Source organism: Carettochelys insculpta, chromosome 4 (genome assembly GCF_033958435.1).
Source record: "Carettochelys insculpta isolate YL-2023 chromosome 4, ASM3395843v1, whole genome shotgun sequence".
NCBI lineage: Eukaryota > Metazoa > Chordata > Testudines > Carettochelyidae > Carettochelys > Carettochelys insculpta.
The window spans coordinates 130,132,861-130,160,818 of record NC_134140.1 but is presented as its reverse complement, the minus strand read 5'-3'; the positions used below and the strand labels follow the sequence as shown (position 1 = coordinate 130,160,818).

General features: G+C 48.5%; 1 protein-coding gene across 1 annotated transcript; it reads right to left on the bottom strand.

Moving 5' to 3' along the window:
• Window positions 1-9,050: 9,050 nt before the first annotated feature.
• LOC142012191 (interleukin-8-like) lies at window positions 9,051-12,575 on the bottom strand. The gene is made up of 4 exons (XM_074992046.1): window positions 12,454-12,575; window positions 11,467-11,602; window positions 10,563-10,646; window positions 9,051-9,909 (listed from the first exon to the last, which is right to left on the bottom strand). The coding sequence occupies exons 1-4, from the start codon at window positions 12,515-12,517 to the stop codon at window positions 9,888-9,890; spliced, it is 306 nt and encodes a 101-aa protein (XP_074848147.1). The 5' UTR covers window positions 12,518-12,575; the 3' UTR covers window positions 9,051-9,887.
• Window positions 12,576-27,958: the final 15,383 nt, after the last annotated feature.

Here is a 27,958-nt window from a genome sequence, read left to right as displayed (position 1 = left end):
ACCATGTCCGGAGTAAGGTCAAGGAGCTGCGGCAGGGTTATGCCCGGGCCCGGGATGCGGCCAGCCGATCTGGGGCCGCCCCCATCACTTGCCCCTTTTACAGGGAGCTCAGGGACATCCTGGGCTCCCGGCACACCTCCTCCCCTCCGGCCACCCTTGACACCTCGGCTGACGAGCCCGAGCAGGCCCTGCAGCCGGGCTCTGCCCCGGAGGTAAGCCCCGCACCCCGGGGGCCCCCCCCGGAGGCCATCCCCGGGACACCGCGGCAGGAGGAGGAGGAGGAGGAGGAGGGGGGCTCCTCCTCCACTGATTCCAGCCTGCAGATCCTCCTCCTGCCATCCCGGAGCAGCAGCAGGGCCTCCGACCCCCGGGGATCTCTGGACCGTGGGAGCGGACCCACAGGTAGGTACCCCTCTCTGGTGGACACCCCGGGGCTTGAGGGGCGGGGGGAACAGAGATGTGTCCAGGGCCCCCCACACGCTCACATGGCCATGGCCCCAAGGACACCAGGGCCATGGCCCTCACAGCACTGCAGCCATCAGCCCCTGACCCCCGCCACCCTGCATGACAGTGCCATGCCCCATCCCCGGGCCATGGGGGAGCGGAACCTCGAGGGGCCCCCGGGCGGAGGGGGTCGGACACCCCACAGCAGCAGCATACGATGGAGTGGGGGGAGTGCCAAAGGGAGACTCAGGCTACATATGAGCCACCCGAGCCGAGGAGCTCCCAGGGCCAAAGGAGGATCCTGGCGCTACAGCTGGCAGGTGACACCTCTGCCCTGAACAAACAGGAGGGAGGAGCCGAGCTGGCTTGGAATCTGGGGGCGAGGGCGGGGGCCACAGGTAGAGGCTAGGGGAAGGGAGAGCTGGTAGGCAGCCAGCCAGAGGAGGGGGAAAGCTGCATCCCAGAGGGGCCCCCCTTGGGGTCTTCTCCCCACGACGGGTTGGAAGGACTGTCTCTTCCGACAGCTGGTGCTGTCACTCCTGCCAGAAACTGGCCATCTGTGGGCTAAGAAAGCTCTCCTGCTCTCAGACCCTGCGGGGTGAAGTGAGAGTCACTCCCACCAGGGGACGGGGTGCAGGGCAGGGGGACCCCTGAACCCCATCCATCACAGCAGCATCTCCCGGGGACGGGGATGGGGAATCTGCAGCACAGGGCCGGGGGGACAAAGGCCACGGCTCGGGGCCCACACTAACGCCTGTCTCCATTCTTCTTTCCCCCCTCCTCTCCTGTGTCCTGCACCTGCACCTGCACCATCCGAAGGACCGGAAGAGAGTGCCGGCGAGGCATCGGTCGTCCCGGAGACCCCTCCGGGACCCTCGCTCCAGGGCAGCCCCTCGGCCGAGGAACGACCAGCCCCGCGGAGGGCCAGATGGCGGACCCCGCGCCTGCTACCGGCGGCGGCCACAGACCCCCAGCTGCTGGCCATCCACCGCCGGCAGCTGGAGGTGTCGGAGCAGCACCTCCGGCTGCAGGAGCAGGCGCTGGCCTGGCGCAGAGAGGCATGGGGGGCCTTTCTGGATACCATCAATCGGCTGATGGATTCCCTGGCCCCCCATGCCGCGCCGGCCGCGCCACCGCCCGCCATGCCCGCTCCTGCAGCCCCACCACCGGCTGCTCCAGCCGTCGCCGGGCCGTCCGCCATCGCCCCACCACCTCCCCGCGAGGGCCACCGCGCCGAGGGACCCCTGGAGCCACCCGCGACTCGCCGGCGCCGCTACCTTCCGGTGGAGCCCGCTCCCACCCAGGCGCGCACCAGACTGCAGGCCCGGCGGAGCTCCCGGCCGGGCACGCCCACTGCTGGGCTGTAGGGGCGAGGGGCCCAGGACGTGGCCCCCTCCCTTGTTGGACAGACTTTGGGGACTGGGTGGGTGGTGTGGGTGTTTCCCCTGTTTGCCCCGTCCCCCCCTGTACATAGTTCTCCCCGTTCTCCTCCCTGCTTTTTGTTTTTCTTTTGATGGCGCACAGTGCTTTCATTTTTATTGTTGTACATAGTTTTATTTGTGCCCATCTTGGTTTTGTTGAATGTTTGTCCCTCCTTTTTGGTTTCTGTCTCACATATATATATTTTTTTATTTAAAAAAAAAAAAATCGTGAGGACAAAAAAAACATTTACGTTCACCCACAAGTTCGTGCTGTCATTTCTCCTGGACAAGTGGGGCGGGGGGCGGTGGGGTGCTCCATGTTGGTGTGGGCGTTGGGGCAGGAGTGTGGGGGAGGAAGGGGCGGGCAGTAGGGGGCCTGGGCACAGTTCACCCTGCGGCCTGGTCGTCGAAGTGGGCCCGCAGGGCCTCCCGGACCCGGGTCCCCTCTGGGTCCACCTGCCGACTGGGGGCAGCAGGTGGCTGGAGGTGTGCCCTGCCGGCCTCGGCGGCCCAGCCCTGAAGAAAGCTCTCCCCCTTGCTCTCCACGAGGTTGTGCAGGGCGCAGCAGGCACCCACAATCTGGGGGATGTTGTTGGGACTGGCATCCAGGCGGGTGAGGAGACATCGCCAGCGTCCCTTGAGGCGGCCAAATGAGCGCTCCACCACCTGGCGCGCACGGTTCAGGCGCTGGTTGAAGCGCTCCTGGCTGGCGGAGAGGTGGCCCGTGTAGGAGCGCATGAGCCACGGCCGGAGGGGGTAGGCCGCATCCGCGACGATGCAGAAGGGCATGGTGGTGTCCCCCAGAGGGATCTCCTGCTGGGGGATGTAGGTCCCCGCCTCCAGCCGGCGGCACAGGCCCGAGTTGCGGAACACCCGGGCATCGTGGGTGCTGCCAGGCCAGCCCACGTAAATGTCCTGGAACCGTCCCCGGCTGTCCACCAAGGCCTGCAGGACGACTGAATGGTAGCCCTTCCGATTGACGTATCGGCCTCCACTGTGGTCCGGGGCGCGGATGGGGATGTGAGTCCCATCCAGAGCCCCGAAGCAGTTGGGGAAGCCCAGGGTGGCAAAGGCGGCGACAGTGGCACGTGGGTCCCCCAGCCTCACGAGCCTGTGCAGGAGCATGGAGTTGATGGCACGCACGACCTGCAGAGAAAGCACATGGGACAGCCCCAATGAGGGGTGAGCAGGGTGTTCATGGCCCTGCCCTGCCCTGCCCTGGCCCCCCTGGCCTGCTCTGCCCTGGCCCCCCTGGCCTGCTCTGCCCTGCCCTGCCCTGGCCCCCCTACCCTCCCCTGCCCTGCCCTGGACCCCCTGCCCTGCTCTGCCCTGCCCTGGCCCCCCTGCCCTGCCCTGGCCCCCCTACCCTCCCCTGCCCTGCCCTGGACCCCCTGCCCTGCTCTGCCCTGCCCTGGCCCCCCTGCCCTGCCCTGGCCCCCCTACCCTCCCCTGCCCTGCCCTGGACCCCCTGCCCTGCTCTGCCCTGCCCTGGCCCCCCTGGCCTGCCCTGCCCTGGCCCCCCTGGCCTGCCCTGCCCTGGCTCCCCTGCCCTGCCCTGCTCTGCCCTGGCCCCCCTGCCCTGCCCTGCCCTGCCCTGCCCTGGCCCCCCTGCCCTGGCTCCCCTGCCCTGGCCCCCCTGCCCTGCTCTGCCCTGCCCTGGCCCCCCTGCCCTGGCCCCCCTGCCCTGCTCTGCCCTGCCCTGCCCTGCCCTGGCCCCCCTGGCCTGCCCTGCCCTGCCCTGGCCCCCCTGGCCTGCTCTGCCCTGCCCAGCCCTGCCCTGGCTCCCCTGCCCTGCCCTGGCTCCCCTGCCCTGCCCTGCCCTGCCCTGCCCTGGCCCCCCTGCTCTGCCCTGGCCCCCCTGGCCTGCCCTGGCCTCCCCCTGTGGGTTATCTTACCTCCATGAACACAGCCCCGACGGTGGCCTTTCCAACGCCAAACTGCTGCCCCACGGATCGGTAGCTGTCCGGAGTGGCCAGCTTCCAGACAGCGATGCCGACCCGTTTCTCCACAGGGAGGGCACGCCGCATGGCAGTGTCCCGGTGCCTGAGTGCGGGGCTGAGCCACTGGCACAGCTCCAGGAATGTCTGTCGGGTGATCCTGAAGTGGCGGACCCAGTGGTCGTCGTCCCACTCCCCAAGCACCAGGCGCTCCCACCAGTCGGTGCTGGTGGGGTAGCTCCACAGCCGCCGGCGTGTGAGGCGGGGGGTGGAGCGGGGTGCTGCAGGGGTAGGGGTTGAGCCCTGCTGCCCTGGGGGCATGTCCTCCCCTGGGGCAAGAAGGTGCTCAGCTGCCCCCAACATGACAAGAGCCAGGGCAAGCCCTGCTCCTGCCGGGAGGGCTGGGTGGACCTCTAGCTGCTGCTGCTGCTGCTGCTGCTGGGGGTCCATGACTGCGGCGCTCGGGGTCTGTGTGCCTATATGGCTCCTCAGACCGCGTGCTGTGCAGGCTGAGTGTATGTGGGAGGGGCCCTTTAAGGGAGCGGCTAGCTGTTGCCCCGGAAGCGCTAGTCCGCCCGTTGACCCTGTCTGCATCTGTGCCTGGCATCCCTATTTCGATGTGTGCTACTTTGACGTGTAGACGTTCCCTCGCTGCGCCTATTTCGATGTCGGGCTGCGCAACGTCGAAGTTGAACATCGACGTTGCCGGCCCTGGAGGACGTGTAGACGTTATTCATCGAAATAGGCTATTTCGATGTCGCAACATCGAAATAAGCTACTTCGATGTAGGGTGCACGTGTAGACGTAGCTTTAGAGGTATTCGGCTCTGGGGTTTTGGTTTGCTTCTCTTTTGTGTCTACACGTGCCCCAAACTTCGAAATGGCCATGCAAATGGCCATTTCGAAGTTTACTAATGAAGCGCTGAAATGCATATTCAGCGCTTCATTAGCATGCGGGCGGCAGCGGCGCTTCGAAATTGACGAGCCTTGCCGCCGCGCGGCGCGTCCAGACGGGACTCCTTTTCGAAAGGACGCCACCTTCTTCGAAGTCCCCTTATTCCCATGAGCTCACAGGAATAAGGGGACTTCGAAGAAGGTGGCGTCCTTTCGAAAAGGATCCCTGTCTGGACGCGCCGCGCGGCTGCAAGGCTCGTCAATTTCGAAGCGCCGCTGCCGCCCGCATGCTAATGAAGCGCTGAATATGCATTTCAGCGCTTCATTAGTAAATTTCGAAATGGCCATTTGCATGGCCATTTCGAAGTTTGGGGCACGTGTAGACGTTTGAAAGTAGGACCAACCCCTAAATTTGGATCTATACATGCTACACTGCCCTGCCCTTTTGGAAGGGGCATGCAAATGTGGCTGATTGGAAATGCAAATGTGGTGTGGATTTAAATATTCACACCTTATTTGCATATCCACAAAGGATCTGAATTCCAGAAGGGCTGATTTCGAAAACCAAAACAGCCGGGCGGATGAGGTTAATTCAAAAGGAAACCCTGCTTTCAAAATCATCCTTCTTCCTTGTTTTTCTTTTCTTTTTTTTTTTCAGGGATTCTCTTAAAAGTGGGGTTTCCTTTTGAACGAACCCTGTCCACACAACTGTTTTGGCTTTCGAAATCAGCTCTTCCAGAATCACAATTCCATGTGAATATGCAAATAATGCACACAATATTTAAATGCACACCTCCTTTGCATTTCCAACCAGCTGTATTTGCATGCTCCTTCTGAAGGGGTGGGGCAGGGGAGCCACAGCCCAGGTGTTACTATGGGCCAGCTCATTTTGGCAAGTGTTGTGAAATTTGGTAATCTTATCAGCGAGATGTTCAGTCAAACTGTTTTGTGCATCTGTTGCAACTACCTTGGAATTGCTCTGACTAAATATTATTTATTCACTCCTTTGCAGCTCTGCATTTTATAGCTACTTTATACTTTGGGAACAGTCCAAAAATAACCATAAGCTTCTCACGATATTGAATTTGGTCAGCTGAGGAGGTACAGAGTCAGGAACAGTAGCACAGTTGAGGGTAAATTCATTTATCATTTCTCTTTTGAGACAATTGAATTATTTTATGTGTTTAGCTCCTTTTTTTTCCCCACTACATCACTGATCAGAAATAATTGTAGTCACATTGCCTCAAATCTAGTATTAGAAAGTATCTGTTACTAATGCAGTAGAGTCCTTTAGGTCCTATGACACCAACAATGGTTGGCAAGCTTTTTTGATGGGCAGACTGCTGATTTTTAAAGTCCAAAGCTAAAATATTTGTTACTTCTATTGACAGGCCTGCCTGAAAACAAACCCTCCGCTGAACCACATCAGATTACCCTGATGCCAGGAACACCTCCTCTGCTTCAAAGAGTTCATCTGCACTTAGCTGGTTTGCCCATGAAATGATGCTATACAGCAGTGGTTCTCAACCACATTAGAGACCTTTCCTTTCATCCCCTCCCCTGGGTCTTGTCATGTAGACAGAAAGCAGAAGACCAGAAGCCTAAAGCGTGGGCAATGCAATATTTATTGTGGCTAGTTCTGATAAGTGTATCTGTAGTTCTACACAGTGGCAGAGTCTGTTTCACATTGTTTTGTTCCCAGCTCTTAGATGTGACTGGTGATGGGGCCCACCAGCCACACCACCCCAACAGCTAGGGAAAGGGCTAGGAAAACCTCCTTTCTGTGATGTGGTTGGAAAGTCACACAAGCTGGGGCTGCCTTGCTGCAGTTCTCCCAACAGTGCTGGGGTGTGCAGAGAATGCAGAGACAGGGGACCATGGCCTCCTGCTGCCAGTGCCAGCCCACCAGCCCCTCTATCCCCCACCCCAGCTGCTGGTTGGCCCTTCCCCTCCACAGTATTTTGGAGGCATCAGATTCCTCCTACCTCCTCATGCATTGCCCCTGCCAGCTCTGATGCTGCAGAGCCTTTGATCTATGCCCCTCATCCCACTTCTGACACCACAGAGACTTGCCTGTGTCCTCAAAGCCCCTTCCTCCTACTTAGCAGGCCCACATAAACCCACCATGTATGCCCCTAGTCCCTGCCCTTACAAACATTAGTCATGTTCCATTTTGTAGGGTCCTGAGCCTGAGGGCTTCATCCTTGCCTCTTTTATGCCCCTTGTGTGGTACAAAAAGAGTGGGTTTCAGCTTTGGCCAGGAACAGGCATTTCTTTATCTTGTGAGGTTTCTTATGCCTGCCCCTCTCATCCCCCCTTGCCCCTCTCAGTTAGTTTCTTGGCCTTCCCTTGAGAGAGGAGCCCAGTAGTCTTCCAGCATATGGTCATATGTTACACCTCTCACCACACCCAGTAACCCTTTGCTAGCTAGTCCTTATCTCTTCTCATTTTACCAACAAACCCAGCTGAAGAAACACACGGGCTATATCTACATAATAGTGATCTATCAGCACAAGTTACTAGCAGAAGAAATCTTCTGGCAAAACTGTCAACAGATCACATCCACACAAAAAAGCAGCTCGAAAAAGCGATCTGCTCCATTGACAGACTGCCCAGCCACTCTCTTGACAGAATGGACAACTGGAAGCTCAGCAAACCAGAAGGCCTGTCTGTCAACAGAGGGTCCCCCAGACCATCTACATGGCTTTTTTGTTGGCAGAAACTGTGGACAAAGGTGTTATTCTTCATTGTGGAGAGGCAGAACATTGTCAGTGGAAGTGCCGAGTTTTGTCGACAGACTGTCGGCCAAACACATTTTGTGTGTAGATGCTCTGCAAGTTTTGTCGACAAAACTGTCTAGTGTAGATGTAGCCTCAGTGTCTTTCTCCATGCACATTAGTAGAAGATAATCAAAAAGTGAAGCCCAAAAAGTGTACTAACTCAGGGGTGTGCATGTCACTGAAGGGCTGTGTCTACACGTGCCCCAAACTTCGAAATGGCCATGCAAATGGCCATTTCGAAGTTTACTAATGAAGCGCTGAAATGCATATTCAGCGCTTCATTAGCATGCGGGCGGCAGCGGCGCTTCGAAATTGACGAGCCTTGCCGCCGCGCAGCGCGGCCAGACGGGGCTCCTTTTCGAAAGGACGCCACCTTCTTCGAAGTCCCCTTATTCCCGTGAGCTCACGGGAATAAGGGGACTTCGAAGTAGGTGGCGTGCTTTCGAAAAGGAGCCCCGTCTGGATGCGCCGCGCGGCGGCAAGGCTCGTCAATTTCGAAGCGCCGCTGCCGCCCGCATGCTAATGAAGCGCTGAATATGCATGTCAGCGCTTCATTAGTAAACTTCGAAATGGCCATTTGCATGGCCATTTCGAAGTTTGGGGCACGTGTAGACGTAGCCAAGAGGAGCAGGCATGTACAAGTCTTCTAGGGAGTTCAAATTATCTAGAGATTTACCTAGTTTTACAATAGGCTACATAAAAAACCACTAGTAAAGTCAGTAAAAAGTAAAACTTCATAAAGGTAATGAGTTGTTTATTTTGCCCTGTATGCCATACACTGAAATGTAAATACAATATTTATTTTCTAGTTGATTATATAGGAAAATAAGCAATTTCTCAGCAAGAGTGTGCTGTGACACGTGTGTATGTGTATATCTGATTTTGTAATCCATTGTTTAAGTGAGGTGAAACTTGGTATGTAGGACGAGTCAGTCTCCAGTTAGGGGTAACATGGTCTGGAAATGTTGGGAGATGGTGCTTTGGGATTGGCTGCTCTTTATAGCAGCAACATTAATTCACCCCCTTCAGAACTGTGGAGACCAAATGCCATGGAGCACCCAGAGAAGATGTTTAGGTATGTGTATGGAATTGAGCCAACAGAGTTCCCCCAAGTTCCTCAGACCAGACCCATTGTGTTCTGCTACCCTTTGCTTGTTGAGCTTGCATTTGGCCATCATTTTGAAAAATGCCAACTTAATCCTAACCAGGTTACTTCCAGCTACTACAAATCTGCAGCTGAGCTCTACCTGACTCTGGAAACTGGGCAGCGATACATCATAACAGCCATACTGAGTAAAACCTAAGTTCCATCTAGCCCAGTATCCCGTCTTCTGACAGCGGCCAATGCCAGGAACCCCAGAGTGAATGAACAGCACAAGTAAGAGACCCATCCCTTGTCATCCATTCCCAGTTTACGGCAAACCTAGGATAGGAATATCCTTACCCAGTGTGGCACCTGTCCCCTGTGTACTTATCTAGTTCTCTTAACCATAAATTTTCTGAACCCTGACCTTTTCGATCACCAAAATCAAGCCAAGAAAAAAAAAAAAAAAAAGAGAGACAGAGAAAAACATCTGTTTTTTATAACACACTTTAATGTACAAATGATTTGATTCCAAAATCCATAGGCATGAGAAAACTGGCACACAGGCCCTGACGTTTTTTGCATTCATTAAACAAAAAATAAATTAACATAACACAATCCTTACACATCCACACACACCCAGCAGGAACTTTAAATAGTCTCTCATCACAAGGAGTTAGCAGATTAGAAAAATCTAGATGAATCAAAATAACTTAAATAAATAAAGTTCAAGTTCTTTTAAACTCAAATATTAACTTTTTAAATAGATAACTGTAAAGACATTATTGCACAATAAACCCCTTCCCCACCCAACAGCATTTTGGCTGTTTCATGTCCAAAAGGCACAAAATCCCTGTCAGTAGCTAGCCTCAGACTAGCTATGACTCACAGTGCTGTTGATACAACATACTAGTGCAGGAAAGGAGTAAGTGTTGCCCGTGTACTTCTAAGAGTAGAAAAAAGGAGCACTTCGAATAAATACAGCTGTGCTGCAAATAAATTGCATTCCTGCAACTGTGTGGAGCTTAAGTAATTTCCAATGAGTCTTCACATCAGCAAGTCACTTTTCCTATCCAGTGTTTTCCACATTAGAAAGTGGTATATTCTACAGATAACAGCATTTTGAAAAAAAAGTCTGTTAAAATGATGCTCCTCAATAAATAAATAAATACATAAATAGGAAATTGATGTTGCTAGCAGCAGGCTTCTTGAAAGCATATTGCTAACAAAAAGAGATATAGGCTGCTTGCAGATTGGCTGGCATTTTCAGAGATGGTTGTCATCAGAGGAAACAGGAGAACAGCAAAGATTTTTCTTCTTTGATAACTCTATTTATCATTGTCTTGAGCTCTGTAAAGAGGGAGAAAAGGAATAGGTCAGAAACCCGTTATTTAGACTATTATCATTAGTAAGAATCACATGAGCTTAACAGGGAAGGTTTTGAACCAACCTGTTCTAACCCATGAGTAGCCAGGTTCTGCCACAATGAAGCAGCAGTGGTACAAAATAATTCAGGCCCACATTCTCACTAGTACCAGTGCTTGGTGGGCACCCATATATGGCTACCCAGAACATGAGAACTGTTGCTCTCAACCATATCAGTGAAATGCCATCAACTTTGACATAGTTACTCTTGGTTCACACCAAAAGGGAAATCAGGCTGTAGGGTCATTTTTTCAGAAGCACAGAGCACCTGGGAGGCCTATTATCTCCAGAAGGAGCTGTAGCTACCCAGCTTTGATAATGGCTACACATGACTGCTCCATGCTGCTGGGTGAGCTTGGTCAAGAGCAGGGAACAGGAAGAACCTAGTCCCATCATCTAATCACCAGCCCATGCTTAAGGTAGGATATTATTACTTATTTATTGGATTGCGAGAGACTTGGAAAGATTGCTATATCCTAGGGAGAGGTCACCCGTGCACAGTTTGTGCTGAGAAGCTACCTGGTTTTTTTTGGTTTTTTTTTTAATTTTTCATTAAATGGTTCTAAATGAGAACTCACTTGTTCAAAATTGCCTGAATGATAATCTTCACCCATGGAGCAGTGGGTTCCAAACACAGTTCTCTGCCGTCCTTCAGAGTTGCACTGCAAAGAAAGAAAACAAAGGTCAAGCATTGATGGATTATAGGTTCTCTTTCCACCTTTTATAGTGGGCATGGCTGGTATCTATTGGCTTCACTGGAGAGAGAGCTACACCAGCTTACAGTAGCTGAGGAACTGGCCCCGCATCATTTGATTAAGTGTTCCAGGTTTGCCAAAAATCAAAAATGAAAAGCTCTCTCTCTCTCTCTCTCTCTCCTCAATGCATTCAAGTCTTTCGAATCTTGCCTGGTATCTCTCTCTGTAAATACAGAATTTGTCTGCACCAATACTGCTGCTTACACAAAAGGCTGAATCCTGTATTTCTCCTAAGTAGGGCATTTGGGGTTTGATCCTGTACCATTCAGATCGATAGGTGTTTCCCCACAGAGTGCCTAGGAGCTGAATGATGCCAAGGATCCTTTGTAATTGTCAGTAGAACTGCTCACTGTTTCATCAGAGCTTGCCCAGATTCTCTCAATAGGCCTAATTCTTCTTTCACTGGGGTAAGTCAGGCTTTTTAGTGGGAGTGTTACCTGCAGAAGCATTTCAGGAACTGGATATTAATAAGTTCCCTTCTAATGCAGGCTTAGCACTTTAATTGATTACACCCATTATTCCACCTTGGGATCTGTATTTCCACCCTAAGGTGCTGGGCACTATGAAAAGTAAAGTGCAGTATCTAAAATACTATGGGGTTTTTTTTTAAGTCACTCTTAGGGAGTTTCCTGGAGTGGAAGGGGCTGGTGGAGGCTCCTGAGTCAGCCCAATACAAGGTAGTGTCCTCCTGCATTAGCAGCGGGTAAAGTCTGGCAAAACTGCTTACATGATTTCGACGTTCTGGCAGTGAGGGCCACTCTGCGTCAGCTTCACATCCTGAATGCTCCTGGGGGGGATGAACTTTGCATACGTGCTGATGCACTGGCACCGGAGTTCGCTGCCCATCCGTGCTAGGCTCATCCCTGGAAAAGATGATATGTGTCTGCATTAGCCAATTATCTCCCCATCTATACATGTGAAGCAGAGCACGGGGTTTTGCTTCTTGGGGCACTGATTAGACCTTCTTGCTCTCTGGTTTTTCCACAAGGATCTTAGCTAAACAAAGGTTACCTTTGTCCTCACTTCTAAGCAATCTAAACAGCAGAGTCCAGCAAACCCACAGTTATCTGCACCTGTGGCTGACTTTTGCCGATACAAAATTTGCATCTGTCCAAGGCTCTACTTAAAAACCTCTAGTTATGCAAAGGTTTGGAGAGAAGCTCATAGTTCAAAGTAATGTTTGGATTTTTAAAGCCACTTCTAAGTCACCAGTTATTTTTAAGGCTGCGCTTACTTGCCCCAAATGCTGATATAAGTTACAGAGAGAAGCCTGAGATTTTTTTTCAAACCCTGTACCCTTCCTTTCCATCAGTTTGGAGAAGCATCTCTGATCACATGCTGTGCTCCTCTGGCTTATCCTGCACTGAGCTCGCACCCACAACCATCCTGACACAAGCAGCGCCAGGACCCCAGGCAGGCAGAAGTAAGGGGTGCAGATGAGCGTTTTCATAAGCGGACCCTAACTTCAGTCACTTATTTTTAGCATAATAAACACAGCTGGAACATGAATTCTCCATTGCAAACAGCCAGTTTCTCCAAGAGCAGCTCCTCAGAGCAGACCCCTATTTCCTGCACTGCACGAGGCAGACTAAGCTGTGGGAAAGGAAACTCCTCTGGAAGAGCTGAGCGGGGCGCCAAGGCTTTCCAAGCCGGCCGTCAGACGTCCCCGCCCGCGCCCCAGCCCCGCCTTGTCCCCGGGAGGGGGTTTGCTTACCTTCCGACGCGGCTGCGCAGAGGACGACGAGCGCCAAGACGACGACAACGCACTTGCTGCTCATGATGGGAGGCTTCTTCCCGGCTGCTGCTGCTGCTGCAAGAGGCGAGGGGAGATGCTGGTGCCGGAGCGGTGCGCGCTTATGTAGCGCCCGGGGAGCGCGAGGCCGCGCCCTCCGCCCGCTGAGCTGGCAGAGGAAATTCCCAGGGCGGGCAACGCTCTTGCGAAACGAGTCACGTTGCCGCGGGTAAAACCCCTTCCTCGACGGCCCTGCAGCTGGGCCGCGGCCAGAGCAGGCGCCTTATCAAAGAGAACTTTATTATGGGAACTTTATTATTCGTTTGACGCCCCCCGCGTCTATTGCCTTGTGTCCGCCTGTGGCTGGGGAAGGGGACTTCCCACGCGGGACGCCCCTGCGCGTGGGGTGGATGGGCTCTGGCTGGTGTTCAGGGGACACCACGGAGCTGATTAGTTGTTTGGGAGACGCCAGAGCGCTGTGGTGTCAGCCCAGTGTCCTGTCACGGAGCCTGCTTAGAGATTTTCTGGTTGGCTACGTCTGCACTAGCCCCCACCTTTCGAAAGGACCCCCCCAGTTTTCAAAAGCCCCTTATTCCTATGGGGGGGTCCTTTCGAAAGGCTCCCCCCAATCTACACGGGCCACACAGGATTCGAAAGCGGTACTTTTGAATCTCCGCGGCTGCCATTATGCTAATGAGGCATTCTTGGCAGCGCCTCGTTAGCATTTTTCAAACTCCCTCATTAACATGGCCCTTCCGAAAGGAGGGGGCTCGTGTAGACACACCCTATTTGGGGCTGCGTCTACACGAGGAGATGAAATGGAATTTAAAATATCGATTTTGTGACTCGGTCTAGGTCTGTCCTAGCATTCCTCTTTCAAAAGAGGCATGCAAATGCAGGAAACCAAAAATGCAAATGAGGCACAGATTTACATATCTGGCACCTCATTGGTATATTCTTTCGAAAGCGCTTTTGAAAGAAGAAAAGCAGGGTCGATGCAGCTCTTTCGAAAATAAACCCAAGGTGCCACAAGACTTTTGTTGTTCTCAAAGCTACAGACTAACACAAAGGAACCCTTCCTACTTTTCTTTTTAAGGAAGGGTCTTTTGAAGAGGGGGTTTACTTTCAAAAGAGCAGTGTCTACACTGCTTTTCTTTCCAAAGAAGGTCTTTTGAAATAATATTCAAGTGAGGTGCCAGATATGTAAATCTGCACCTCATTTGCATGCCTTTTTCGAAAGAGGAATGCTAGTGCAGACACAGCCTCTGGACTTTATCAGTTTGATTTTGATTATCCTCAGCTCCCCACATGCTTCTCACGGAGTCAACTTATTGCTGCCACACTCAATCAGCAAACATCAACTGTTGCAGCAGTGCATTGTGGGAACCTATTCCACAGTTCTCTTATCCCTATAGCATTCTGGGTATGTTTGCTGGTCTTTGACATCATCCTCCCACGTTGCATTTTCCTCATTCCGCTCTGGTGTTAAGCAAACGTCCCTTTTTCCCATCGGAAGGAAGGCAAAGTAGGGCATCCACACAGTTGGCAAAGTTAACAGAAATCTCTTTCTTTTGTAACTGAATTATCAAGGGTTTCATAAAAATCAGCAAGCGTGTGTCTTCTCAACTGGCCGTCCACTGAGTGTCCCCTGTGCCGTGATTGCAGGTGATCCCTGAAAACAATCCATGGACCCTGAAAAGCTTGAAAGATTTGCTGAGGGGATGGCATTTGGCTTCCTTGTTCATTGTACAGCTTCTGTGCACAGTCTGTGTTCTCAACTGGCCATCCACTGAGTGTCCCCCGCCTCCTGTGATTGCATCTGATCCCTGAAAATAACACAGGGACCCTGAGAAGCTGGGGCAAAGTTAGAAGAAAGCGGATAGAAAAGGCTCAGAAAAAAATTGTTTGTCTTTCCTCTTCACTGTACAGACATTGCCAACAGGGGGGATGGCAATGAAATCTCATACACTGAACTTGTAATGGAAACAGGAATCTCAGCTGGCCCTCCACCCTACTGTTCCCTGTGTTTTTGCAGGGGCAAAGCATGAAGAAAGAGGATAGGAAAGGCTAGGGAACAGATTTTATAACTGAAATATCCAAAAGTATACAGAAAGCAGCAGGTGTCTGTAATGGGCAGCAAGCCCAAAATATTTTTGGCCTGGGAGAAATGGGGCTGTGGTCTGGGGCTGCAGAGCTGGTTGACAGAAGTTACAGAGGGAGACGTGTAGTTTGGATATTAGGAAAAAACGTTCACCAGGAGGGTGGGGAAGCACTGGAATGCGTTACTGAGACAGGTGGTAGAATTTCCATGCTCAGAGGTTTTTAAGTCCCGGCTTGACATGGTCCTGGCTGGGATGATTTAGTTGGTGGTAATCCTGCTTTGGGCAGGAGGCTGGACTAGATGACATCCTAAGGTCCTCTCCAGCCCTAGGATTCTATAATTCTATGACATGTTCAACTACCCCAATAATCTTATCTGCTAGGGGAGACTTCCCCCTGCCCACCCTGGGGGCAGCAAGCCCCCAGATATGTTAGCCACTGTGGGAAGCTTCTCCCCAGTGGCACCACGATACTCAGTTCCTTGCTGGGCCATAGGGGAGGTTTCAGTGGGGGACCCAGTGGAAATAGTCCCCCGCAAATAACTTAGGTGCTGGGAGAGATTCCCTCCCCACCCCCCGCAGCAGCTGCAAGCCCCCAAATTTTTTTCCTGCCCCTGGAGCCCTAATTATGTGCAAGTCAGGACATGGTGCTGCCTGGCACCATGGTCAGCACCAAACGGCGGACACGTCCTTTTACTGGGTTGGGGGCTACCCACATGATGTGAACGAGTGCGGGAAAGACCCTGATTGCGCGGCGCTTGTGTGTGTATGGGGGGGTGCACAAATGTAAACCACTGGGAAGACGTTTCTCGGCCTCTTATGGAGGCATGACCACCACGATGGCCTTGCTGCTGGGAGGCAGCACAGAAAAAATACCAAGTGTAGATACAGAACCATGAACTCTGTGCTGGGGCTATTTGTAAAGCGTAGATGCGCTCACAGCGCTAATAGCACAGAAAGAAAGACCTGTCTCAGGCTCTGATACAAACATGACCCCACAACCACAGGCTTCCTGGTCCCGATTTCAAATTCATGAAGGTCTTTCCGTTACCTGATTCTAAAATTAGATCACAGTAAGGGAATGTCGAACTAGGGCGCTTATTTCGAAGCTGCCCCCATCTACGCTGTCAATCTGCAATTCGAAGTCTGCACTTTGAAAGTGGACGTGGCTGCCATTATGCTAATGAGGTGCTGAATATGCACATGTGCGCCTCAGTAGCATGTTTTAAATTGCCTCATTACCATGCCACCTCCGAGAGGTGTAGGAGCAGCCTAACTCCGTTATCCAGAGAGGAAAATAAAGGAACAATAGCAGAGTTAGGTATTTCTCCAAGAACCAAAAATGTATTTTGCTCTAAAACCATTCTAAGGCTAAGGCTTTTCCCCCTCCCTTCATCCCACTTGGCTGTCTGTCCCATGGAGCACCTCACACACACTTCTTTCATCTGCCAGTGTTGTTTGGTTACTGATAGCATCTGCCTGAGCTGCTAGGCAGAGAGCTGGTCTCTGAAGACCAGGGCTTGGAGATCTGTGGTGTGAAGGGAGTTGGCTACTCCTTAGCTGTGACCCTGGGAGTACAATCTCCAGCAGTGTCACACAGCTGTGCCTGGTCCAATACTATCCTCCGTCTGGCAGCGAGAGCTCCTCCAAACACCCTCGTCCCAGGCTGGCATCACCCACTGCCCCCACCCCAGCAAAACAGACTGGCACCAGTGGAGCGTCCATTCCCTGTAGCTGACACCAGAAAGTCTAACTGTCAGCATTCACCCCAGCTGTTGGCACCCTCCCAGCACCCCGCTCAACTTTCCCACAGCAGCTGAGTTGCCCAGGGTAAAGGAGCAGTCTTGCTGAAAACTGCCTGTCCTCTCTCTCGGGCGGGGCGAGGCCGGGAGGGCCTACTGAGAAGACTGCAGGAAAAAAAGACTCACCCTGCCCCACTGCTGTGTCTCCCCCACACACTCGTTTATCACTTTGAGGGTGAGAGGGAGGACGTGTTCTCTTGGCCCCTGGAGCAAAGGCCTCAGGGTTCCTCCTCCTCCTTCCGGCCTCAAACTTGTCTAAGATGACAAAAGAACTGAGGGAAATATTAGCCCAGGAGTCTGGCTCCGTGACTGGAGATGCAGAGGTGCCAGCTTTGTGTCATTTCTGCCCAAATGTTGGCTTGAATGGGCCAGGATTTTTCCTTTTGGTGTTTTTAATTTAATTTTCAGCTCTGTGTATCAGGAGGCCGCACAATAAGCTCAGGCAGCTCCAACGGTCACTCAATATCTTCCTGAACTCCACAGGCCGTTCATCAAAACGGTCTCCCCCCACCTGACAGGAATCTGGGTACTTAGTCTGATAGCTGGTAGCTAATTTGTTTATACTTAGTCCTTAAGTGCACTGCTTCAGTTAGCTGATTAGTTATTGGGCCATTGGCTTGCAACGCTTTTTTTTCCCAGCATGAAAAATTCTACCTTCCAAGTTCAGGAACAGTTGCACAGACGCTCATTACATAAACAAACAGGAAAATCAGGGCTTCTTTGCCAAAAAGTCAGGGAACTTTGGGAGTGATGCATTCAGAATCACATGAATGTCGCAGCTCTTCTCCTCTCATGAAAGAACACCAGCTTAGCAGAGTCACTGAGCAGGAAGCTGTACTCACCCTACCAATGGGAATTGAAAAATGCAATACTACATTTTCCAAGAATGCAGACTTCTCCTGATAGGCTTGTTTGTGACTGTTCAAAACAGGAAATAACCGATATTTTGTTCTCAAGCGGGAAAATGACTTGGATCTGTAGTAGACACGTTCGTGATTTGGTCACGCCTTCTCATGTATGTTTTCCCTCTTATTTCAAAAGGTGCGACAGAAAATAAGACAAGAAGAGGCTTGAGTTACACTGGTGGGTCCCTTTAGCCCTCACCAATTTTGATTCTCAGATCTACTGCTACTGTCCGATCACCAGAGGAAATGGTGTTACAGACTACTGGCCTGACTCTTCACCCAAATCCACCTGAGTATTATAAGGGAACTGGAAGATATCTGGAGATCCTCAGTAAAGAGTGCAGAAAATTCTTCTCCCAAGTAGCACATCATTCACTAGTACCAGATGCACCATCCAATGGAAACATTTTTCCTTATTGGCTCTGTCTAAATATTATGTGAATGACATCTTATCTTTAAAGCACTTAAGACTATCCATCACTTAAAGTCCATTTGGCAACAATATCTGCATTTCTTCCTTCAGAAAGGGAAGTAGGCTTTGCTTTCATCTATCAGTGAACAGGTTTATGAAAAGACTTGAGCATATTTTTCTTCCTGTGAGAAAGATCACTCCAGTATAGGGCTTAAGTATAGTACCTTCTTCACCTGTTTTTCACACGGATTAAGTAACTACAGGACCATAGCCATAATGTAATTCTAAAAGGACTTTCAGATTTTCATATCAATTCATTCATTCACCAGGTTTTTCTCCTTAAGTCCTCATTCTTCATTTTCTGATTCTAAATTACATACTTTCTAGGTCAGAAGGTCATTTGGTTTTTATTTGGTAGAACAAATCTTTTCCTAAAATCAAGACTTTTCATTGTTCATGGCAATATTTTTTCCATCGAGAAGACTTTCAGAATGGGTAGAGGGATTGTTTTGGAACTGCTTATGAAATTAATAAGAATAATGCTCTGTCAAATATCTGAATTGACTCTATCAGAAATCCAGCTCTGTGGATAGCCTGCTTACATTGGCCTCACAGTACTGAAAATACATGGAGCAGCTGAGTGGCCTTCCGGCACATAGATTTATCCAACATTATTTATTAGTCACCACTTGGAGATCTGGATAATACTTAGCCCTGCCATGGGTTCAGGGACCTGGACTAGATGACCTCTGGAGGTCCCTTCCAGGCATACAGTTTTGATTATACCCTTTGGAAGTGCTGTTTCTCAGTCACTTCCCAGATAACTCCTAGTTCTCAGATCGGAATATGAGACTTCTGACTTAGTCACCCTCAATTGGTTCCATGTGCGCTGTAACTAGAAACAGAAAACTGTTGTTCACCTGTGAGTAACTGTAGCTCTTTGAGATGCACAACCCATGAGGCTCCCACCACCCACCATCCATCCAGGCAGCTCGGTGTCTTATGCAGGAACTAACTAGTTGTTGCAGTCACTCTTCTGGTCACTGTACCTTCATGCCATGGGGAGAAGGCAGTGTGAGGGAATGCAGAGTACATGTGCCACCACCCCTGGCCACTGTAGGGATAATGTTTCAGACTCCTGCTCTGGGGCACGTGGACACTGTGAGACCCACAAGCGCAGTAATCTCCAAGACCCTCAACCAGGGAAGTACCTGTTCTTTGTATTTACTTAAAGGCTGGAAGGTCAAGGGAAGTTATGGTAACCTTGGGGACCCCAGACTGTGAGGGCTGGAATTATCTAACCCTTGATAAAAGTTTTGTGTGAAACTGTCATATTGTGTAACACAGTGTTTGTGTAAATGTATCACACTCATATCAGGAAATGATCATGAAGGATGTATCCTTAATGATTAGCTAGTATGGTCTATAGATAAAGTGCTCAGCACCTGCCCGTTGTAAACTGCCACGTTGTGAGCAACATAGCTGTTATCTGAGCAAACAAACTTTCTCGAAGGCGAAGGACAGCTACGCCTTATGGCGATGAAGAGAGAAGCAAAAGTGTTTCCCTTGCAAGGTGCACAAATAATAGGGTTGGCAAGAAGGTTCTCCAGAAACACAGTTTTTCGATGGAAAATTAGGTATTTTTGAAAATTCATGAAAAGTGCCTGATTTTGCGAGAAAATTTCAACTTTATGTGGAAAAATCAATCATCCTACAACTGGGAGCTGTAGTTTAAATGCCTTGTGCTCCTCTCTGGGTAGAGCTTGCCAGCTGGATTTTGCCTCTCATGATGCAGCATGTTCAGGCCTGCTGATTGGAGGGGAGTGGGTAAATTGAGTAGCTGCCCTGGGACCCAGCAATTTAAAAGAGTTTGGGGCTCCTGGCTGCCATGGTTACTGCAGCAGCAGTGGCAGCAGCCAGAACCAGGCATTTTTAAATTTCTGCTGGAGCCCAGAGTGGCACTGAACTGCTGGTTGTGGGAGGCTAGCTCCCAGCTCCGTCCCGTCCACACAAGCCTCCACACCTTACAAGGGCCTGGAGCTGCTGCCACCCTCTCCACCTTGGCCGGGGCTTAGCAAAGTCAGTCAGCCATCCTGACCACATTCATGTGATACCCCCAAATGCACAAAAAGGGGAGACCATAGGAAAATGGCAGCTGGAGGCATCCAGGTGACCACTCCCCATATCTACTGCCTGCACAGACATTTCTGAACAAGTATTTTTGGTTTCAGGTGCAATACTTTTGGCTTTGACTTTTGTCTAAACAAAAGCTCGAGATTTTCCTACAGGCAGCAAAGCCCTACTTTCCAACTAGCTCTAAGAAATAATGTCCGTCACTCCTCTATTTACTCTTCTGTCACACTGAAGATTTTTCACTAACTTTCTGTAGATGTTTATTCATTGCCAGACATGAAATCTAACAAACTGTTCTGTATGAGACACAAAGGACATCAAAAACACTACTTTGAAGGGAAAATACTGCCTGGTACTCTTGAAAGAAACATTTATGTCATGTTAATTAAGGCGGTGATAGATGGTGTATCTATCTTGTTATGGCTCATGGGCTCTCGGAGATTGTGGCTGCAGGGTAAAATGTAGGTGGACAACCGGCAAGTAACAAGGTCAGTTACAACTATAAGCGGAGATATTAATATGAGCACTCCGATTAGTGTACGATAATATTCTCTTGATGGGACTGGAATTGCATATCATTGCAGTCTTTGATTTTTAATTTAAAAAAATCCTTCTTGAATTAGAGCTTTTGTTTAAAAACTAAGTAAGTTTCTAGTATTCGTGGTTGCAGAAAAACACCTATGAACCTGACTCCCAAAGGCTCAAGAGCCAGAAGGTAAATAAAAAAAAATCCCCAAATTATTATTTCTTAATTTACATGTTTTTGGGGGCTGGACTTGTGCCCTTTGAATGCTTGAGGCTGTGTAATACCCTGGGCCAGAATTTCCTGAGCATTTTAACCCGTATGGTGTCGGAATCAAATCCCTTTTGGTAGAACTTTCCAAGATTAAAATTAGTCTGTTGTGATATTGTCTCTTTAAATTTTGTCATGTTCAATCTAGTGTAAGAAAAAATTCCATTCCAGCTTCACATGTCTTAATCAAGTGACTGTCTCCATGCCAAAATAATTTACCCTGCCCTCACAACCGAAACAACAACACCTTGATACCTATAGAGTCTGATTGCACATTATGAACAGCTGTTGTTTAATTGCTCCTGTGGAATGATAATTTGTGACACACAGAGATTTTAGAAGGAAAGAGTGAACTTTATTTCCTGGCCATAGTTTAATGACTTGGCTCAATGTTATAAAGTTTCTATTGCAGGCCAGTTCTACAGGTGGAAAAGCAGAGCATTTTCCCTGGGTGCCACCTTTCTTAGGGATGCTCTCACCCCTCTCCTCCAAAAACATCTCCCGCCCTGGCTGACAAAATGGCTAGGGCTTCTCCTAGTACTAGCCCAGTCACATGACAGGTCAGCATGCATTCATCTGTGGGTTAACTTGCTCCAATAAAACTCAAAAATGACACTAATTTAATCTGCCCCTCTCTGGGTTTTCAGATCCAACTGATTTAGTTTGGAAATTCTGGAGTGTTACAATAGCTGAGTCAGTGAATGAGATTAATTCCTTGTTTAATCTTCAACAATAACAGCAGATTGAATAAACAAACAAGAAGTTCATTTCATCAACCAGCTTCTTTCAAGCAAATTATTTCATAACTGGCATTTCCATGAATTTTTAGTGGATAAACCTTTGCTTTATAATGACCTGCTAGGCGGAAAAATATTGGATTTGTGCTTTATTTCTTCCTTCTTAGCCTCTAAGGAAGGCCATATTTTCTTGTGGCAATGAAGGAATTTCTGTCTGACTGACTAACTTGAGTGGGATTGACACATTTGTAACTGAATAAAAAAATTAGTGCTGGGTATAGGTTTGGTCAAGTGCTATTTCTTTAACCTATTTACTTTTGCTACACTGAAAACAAAAAAAATTCCAAGCGGAAGGAGTGTGCCAAGTTTCAGGCTGAAAAATTATGGTGCCAAAGGTAGAGTGCAAGCCCCCATTAAGTAGGGATGCAGCTGTAATAGACAGGTAATCTAGCTGTCCATTTGTCTTCAACAGACTTTTAATTTGGCTTCATTTGCATCTTCCTACCCTCTCCATATCGCTCGCTTATTGTTATTTACATACACCACTTATTCTCTTATTCTCATTGCAATCTATGGGGCCTTGTGTTCACTAAGGTGCTACGTAATACTAAATTTGCTGGTAGTCAAAGTAATTTTCAGTAATAGCCACAATATCAGACTTATCTTGACTATGAACAAAGTCTTACATGTTTAGCAAATTGCCTGAAGTGGAGATTGTGTCAAAAATGTTTATTTGCTGACTAAGTAGTTTGTGGGGAATTTTTCAGATTTATCCAAAAGCACAGTGCTCGCTTCCTGAGGAGTCAGTCCTCAGGGTGACGACAAATGTCTTAGACAGGCAGTTAGACTTTGCATGCAGATCACTTCTGACACTCAGAGATGAGCAATATATGGCTTGGCTTGTGTCAAAATTCACAGCAACTTCACCCCCGCTCCTCCTCTGCAGGCCTCCAAAGCACCCAAGTTAGTCTCTTCAGCCATCACTTCTTTTGGATGGAGACTCATCTGAGTCGCCCTCCTGACCAGGGTATTCCCAGGATGCACCACTCACTCTACTCCAATAGGCCATCTGTATGTTCCTGGAGCTAAGCAGGCCTGCTTTGTTTCTCTCCTCAGAGTCAGCAGACACTATAGTACTATATCACACAGCTCCTTCTAACCAACCACTTCTAAAGTAAACACATTACAGAAAAAACACATGAAAAACAATAAAAGAATCTACAGGCATGCTAGTAAGCTGACAGAGATTCCAAATTTGCTCACTCATGAATCTGAAACCCCTCCAGTTTAGGTCTTTGACCTGAGTGTAAATAGGTAATTGGAATGATGCATATGATCTAGACTGTTAGAAGGAAATAGCGACTAGAATAGCAAAAGCAAGAGCGAGTTTGAAGGCGATGTATAAGATCTGGAAAGGCAAATCAATTAGCTTAGGAACGAAGATGAGCATCTTGAAAACGTGTGTGTTCAGCAACATGTTGTATGGATGTGAGACATGGATGATAACGAAAGATTCGAAAAGAAGAATATTGGCATTCGAAAGGATTATAGAAAGCTTCTGAGAATAGGATGGATGCAGAAGGTCACCAGTGAGGAATTATATAGAAAGATACAGCTGAAAGAGATCCTGCTGCAGAAGGTTATAAAACAGAAGCTACAACTATTAGGACATATTTGCAGAATGAATGACGAACGAAAAATCAAGACCCTGGTATTCAGCATAATGGACGGTTTGAATAGGAGAGGCAGACCTCACAGAGAATGGATAGATGATATAGTAGATTGGTGCAGAGCTAGTCTACAGAAGCTAAGCCTCTCCGCATCAGACAGGGAAAGATGGAAAGAAATAGTGAGAGAGGCATCAGACACCAATGGGCGTTGAACCCATGGTTGTTGATGATGATGATTTCTGCTCAATGCACAGCTTGAAAAGGATGCACCCAACTGTAAGTCATTTGCATTCCCTTGCTCCTGAGTATTTCTGAGAAATCCCCCCATGTGTGTTTATCTAGTAAGTGGTTTCAGAGTCCTTTGTAGTGCATGCATCCTAGAATTTACATTAGCTATGTTTTCTCCTTAAAGAAGTTACATGCTATTCTGGCGTGATGTAAACGTTGGGGCATTTTTAGTGCATAAACTCCTTTAAACACTTGAACTTCATTCAGTAAGGTTAAACAATTGCAGGGTGTGTCATGTCTGTCAGTGTGTTCCTGGGCTTTTCCCTATGTTGTGTGACAGCACCATAGGAAATGAAGTCACCTCCAAAAAAGGAAGGAGCACTTTAAAAAAAAAAAAAAAAGAAATTGTTGACTACATGACTAGGATGTCTGTACTGAGTGGCATGCAATCATGCGTGCAACATTGAAAAAGGGGAAGAGTAGATAATTCTTTGACCTGATTACATGGAGGTTTTTGCATTGTTCTAAGAAAAAAAGCTTATCACTGAATTTGTTTGGGTCTTTCCAGTATTTCTTTCCTTCAGTGACTTCCCCCATGAGGCTCTTGCATTACACATCCATATGTTTATTATTCTGTTAATCGAATCACAGAATCATATAGAACAATGATTGGAACAATGAATGGAAGAGAGCTAAAAAAGCCATCAAGTCCAGCCCCCTGCCCTAGGCTGAACCAACCCCATCAGATCAGCCCAGCCAGGGTTTTGTCGAGGCGAGACTTAAACACCTCCAGGGATGGAGACTCCACTGCTTCCCTGGGTAGACCATTCCAATGCTTCACCACCCTCATAGTGAAAAAGTTTTTCATAATGTTCAACCTGGACCTTCCTAACCGCAACTTGAGACCATTGTTCCGTGTTCTGCCATCCGTGACCACTGTGAACAGCCTCTCTCCAGCCTCTTTGCAGCCTCCCTTCACTAAGTTGAAGGCTGTTATCAAATCCCCCTCAGTCTTCTCTTCTGCAGGCTAAACAGACCCAATTCCCTCAACCTTTCTTCACGGGTCATAGGCTTCAGCCCCCTAATTATTTTGGTCACCCTCCGCTGGACCATCTCCACTGTGTCTACATCCTTCCTATAACTGGGGGCCCAGGACTGGACACAGTACTCCAGATGCGGCCTCACCAAAGCCGAATAAAGAGGAATAATCACTTCTCTGGATCTACTGGCAACACTCCTCTTGATGCAACCTAATATGCCATTAGCTTTCTTGGCTAGAACGGCACACTGTTGACTCATGTCCATCTTCTCATCCACTACAACTCCCAGGTCCTTTTCTGCAGAACTACTACTGAGCCAGTTGGACCCCAGCCTGTAACAATGCTTGAGATTCTTCTGGCCCAAGTGCAGGACTCTGCACTTGTCCTTATTGAACTTCATCAGATTTCTTGTGGCCCAGTCTTCCAATTTGTCTAAGTCACTCTGGACCCTGTCCCTACCCTCCATAAAGCATCCTAGATATTTAGGCACTTGATACAACAAATAGCATAGTCTCTGCCCCAAAGAACTTACCGTATTGGTATCAACCCAGTATGGGCAATAAGAAACAGTACTCTGGAGGTTAAGAAGCATGGAAACGAAATAAGATTAGGGGGTTGCTTAGAGTTTATTGTTGTTTTTGGTCATATGTCCTCTTCAGCTGATTTGAAGGGAATAAAGAAGGAGGGAGGTATGTGAGGGTGCAGAAGGATGGCAATATTGCAGAAACGCAAGATTGGAATGGACCTTGAGAAATGTAAGGACCAAGTAAGATTACAAAGTTGTTGGGTTCAGAGTTCAAATCTGTGACCACTCCAAACAGTTCCAAAATCAAAAAGGGGTGAGGAGCAGATTTAATTTGGTGTCATCAGTCAGGGGCTTCAGAAAGAAACACACTGAATACAGAACTCCCTATGTGCATGATAAAGAAAAAGGTCCAGGGCAGGAAGGAAGGATCTTTAATAAATGGTTATAGAAAAATTAAATAGACGTTTTGTGGCATCAATAAGCCTTGCACACCTCTGACAAATTGCTCATTTAAAATACCCTAGGGAGCCAATACTGAAGGGCTTTATATATCTTCTCAAGACTTCAATGTGCATTTTGGGCTGAATGCCTTTCCATGTATGTTGGGACCTGTGCGTTCTTAATTTATGCATGTTTCTTAGATTCTTGTTTATTACAGAAAGGGTGCCTGTGGCCACAGCTACTGCACTGCATGATGGTGAAATAAAAATAATTTCTAACTGAAGATAGGCCATACTCATAACCAAATATGGGGTTGGTGATTTATACAGAAAGACATGGCCCATGCCCTTAAGCGTTTAAGGTCAATTCTAGTTTCATGCCCACCGCCACCAGTCAGCAGCAACTCAGTTAACATGAGAGGAGTTGCACCTCTTTGAATTTGGTTTACAGTAATCAAGATCATGGCCTACATTTAGCCGAACCAGGACAAATGATATCAAGGGTGCTACAGCTCCATTTTTCTGTGGAGGCCTAACTATCAATTTCACAGCAAAATCACATATCTACTTAATGTGCCATAGTCATGTAAATAAAAGTGTTGCAGAAACGATAGCTGAAGTCTCAGCCTTCCTGTGCACATACTGTACTATCCAAGCCCACTTTATCACAGTCCCTGCTGGTCCTGGCAACCAGGTGCCAGCTCTTGCCAAGACTTTAAGCCTCAGCCAAACACTGCCAAATTCATTGCTGGAAACCAGTCCAGTCCATCAGATAACATGGCTGTTTGACTTTGAGCAACATGTTTAGGCTTTCTGCAGTACTTGCAAGTTTGCTACAGGTATTCATCCTGGTTATGTCTGTACCCCCATGCCATAACGTAACAACTAAGTGCTTGTTAAGTAGCTGTAAAGTGTTTGTTCTGAATTATGTAGTTCACCAAATGAGAAAAAAAACCTGTACCTACTGCAAAATGCTAAATCTCTATAAAAAGATATTACTGCTTACCCATCAAGAAAGGCTATCAAACTAAGTGGGCCAGTGGAGCACAGTCAGCAAAGATGGAGAGGGCGAGGGTTTGGAAAGTTTTTGTTTGGTGATTATAAACTATTAGAGACCTGTCAAAGGGGCTCATCCCATCATCTTGAAATGTGGAAGAAGGAAATGAAAGTAGTGGACAGGGAAATTTTTCATTCGTTGCTGGTTAGAGTCTCGCCAAGCTACAAAACACAGAAGGTGTGTCTGCACTACAGGGTTCTATCAACTGAAGTTACTGCTGACAGATATTTCCCGACAGAACCTCTGTCTACAGAACACGTCCACACCTAATACAGGCTCCCCCATCAACGCCCTTTGTCGACAGAGAGTGACCAGACTGCCCAGCCCTCTGCTGACAGAACAGCAAACCGAAAGCTCTGCAAACAGTGCAGCCCGGTGAACCCTGTCGACAGAGGGCCCTGCTGCCTTGTACGGTCAAGAGAAAACTCTGCCAGGAACACTGCTGCATTCTGATGACCGATTCTCATCAGAAATCATTTGTAGTGTGGATGCTCCCAAGTTTTGTCCACAGGCCTCTCCTGTCAACAGAATTCTGTAGTGTAGACCTAGCTAAACAGAGTTAACGAGGACTAGCCCTGAAATACTCAGTGCTGACAGCGTGTTGCGTCGTGTTCCCTCTAATGTTTCTCATCCATGGGCACAATAAATCTTGCTATATGCACAAAGGCATGTACCGCTAATAGAAATACATGCTGCTTACTGTGGGTGTTCTGCTAATTGGCTGGAATACACCTGGATCTCTTCTAGGTGGCCACCCAACTGCACAGCTTACAAGTAACGTTGTGCTACAGTTCAGTCACTTTTGGACTCTTAGATGGTAACTCACTTGTGTATGTATGTTTGCCTGTTTTACCTGTACATAACCAGGACAAATGAGAGAGTAAATACATTTTTACTTAGTTTTGATATACATTGGCTGCAAGAATTGTCACTGGTGTTAGAACTGAGATACAAATTGACTTGGGTAAGTAGCTGGTTTCTTGGAACAGGAAGCAGCCTGACTCTTTTGTGATCTTTGGTGACTAGCGACCAACTAAGTCCAGTTTATCTGGGCCACAAGATAGAAGACCCTAAGGGGACTTTGACCCCATGGTAAGACACTGTCAGTGCTCCTGGAGTTTGCATTTGTTTCTGGGCTAGTGAAATCTAATTACAGAACATGCCACCAGTTTGGGGATGTGTGTCCTGCTTTTTCGCAGTCTGCCCTGAAATTGACGCTCCGGTCACGTGCCACTCCAGAGAGTATATACACACTGCTTTGATATAATCCTGATAAACACATGAGCAAAGCATCTCATTGTTAAGTTTTCAAAAAACCATTGTAAAGCTTTTTGACGCAGGGACCACCTTTTTGTTCTGTGTTTTCCCAGTACTCTACCTAGCACCATGTGGCCCAGGTCAAGAGGCTACTATCCACTACTGCAATACGAATAATTATTCATAATTAGGAGTAAAAAGGGGACACAATCCTGACTAGGGCTTTTAGGCAGTATTGCAATACAACAATAACAACAGCTTTAAAAATGTTGGCTCCTAATGGTTTAACAGAGGAGGAATAATAGAGAACAAGTTCTTTGTCAATAGTATCTCTTGTTTATCGGGACTATCAGCAATGATTTTCCACTGGGATTTTTTTCTTCGCATT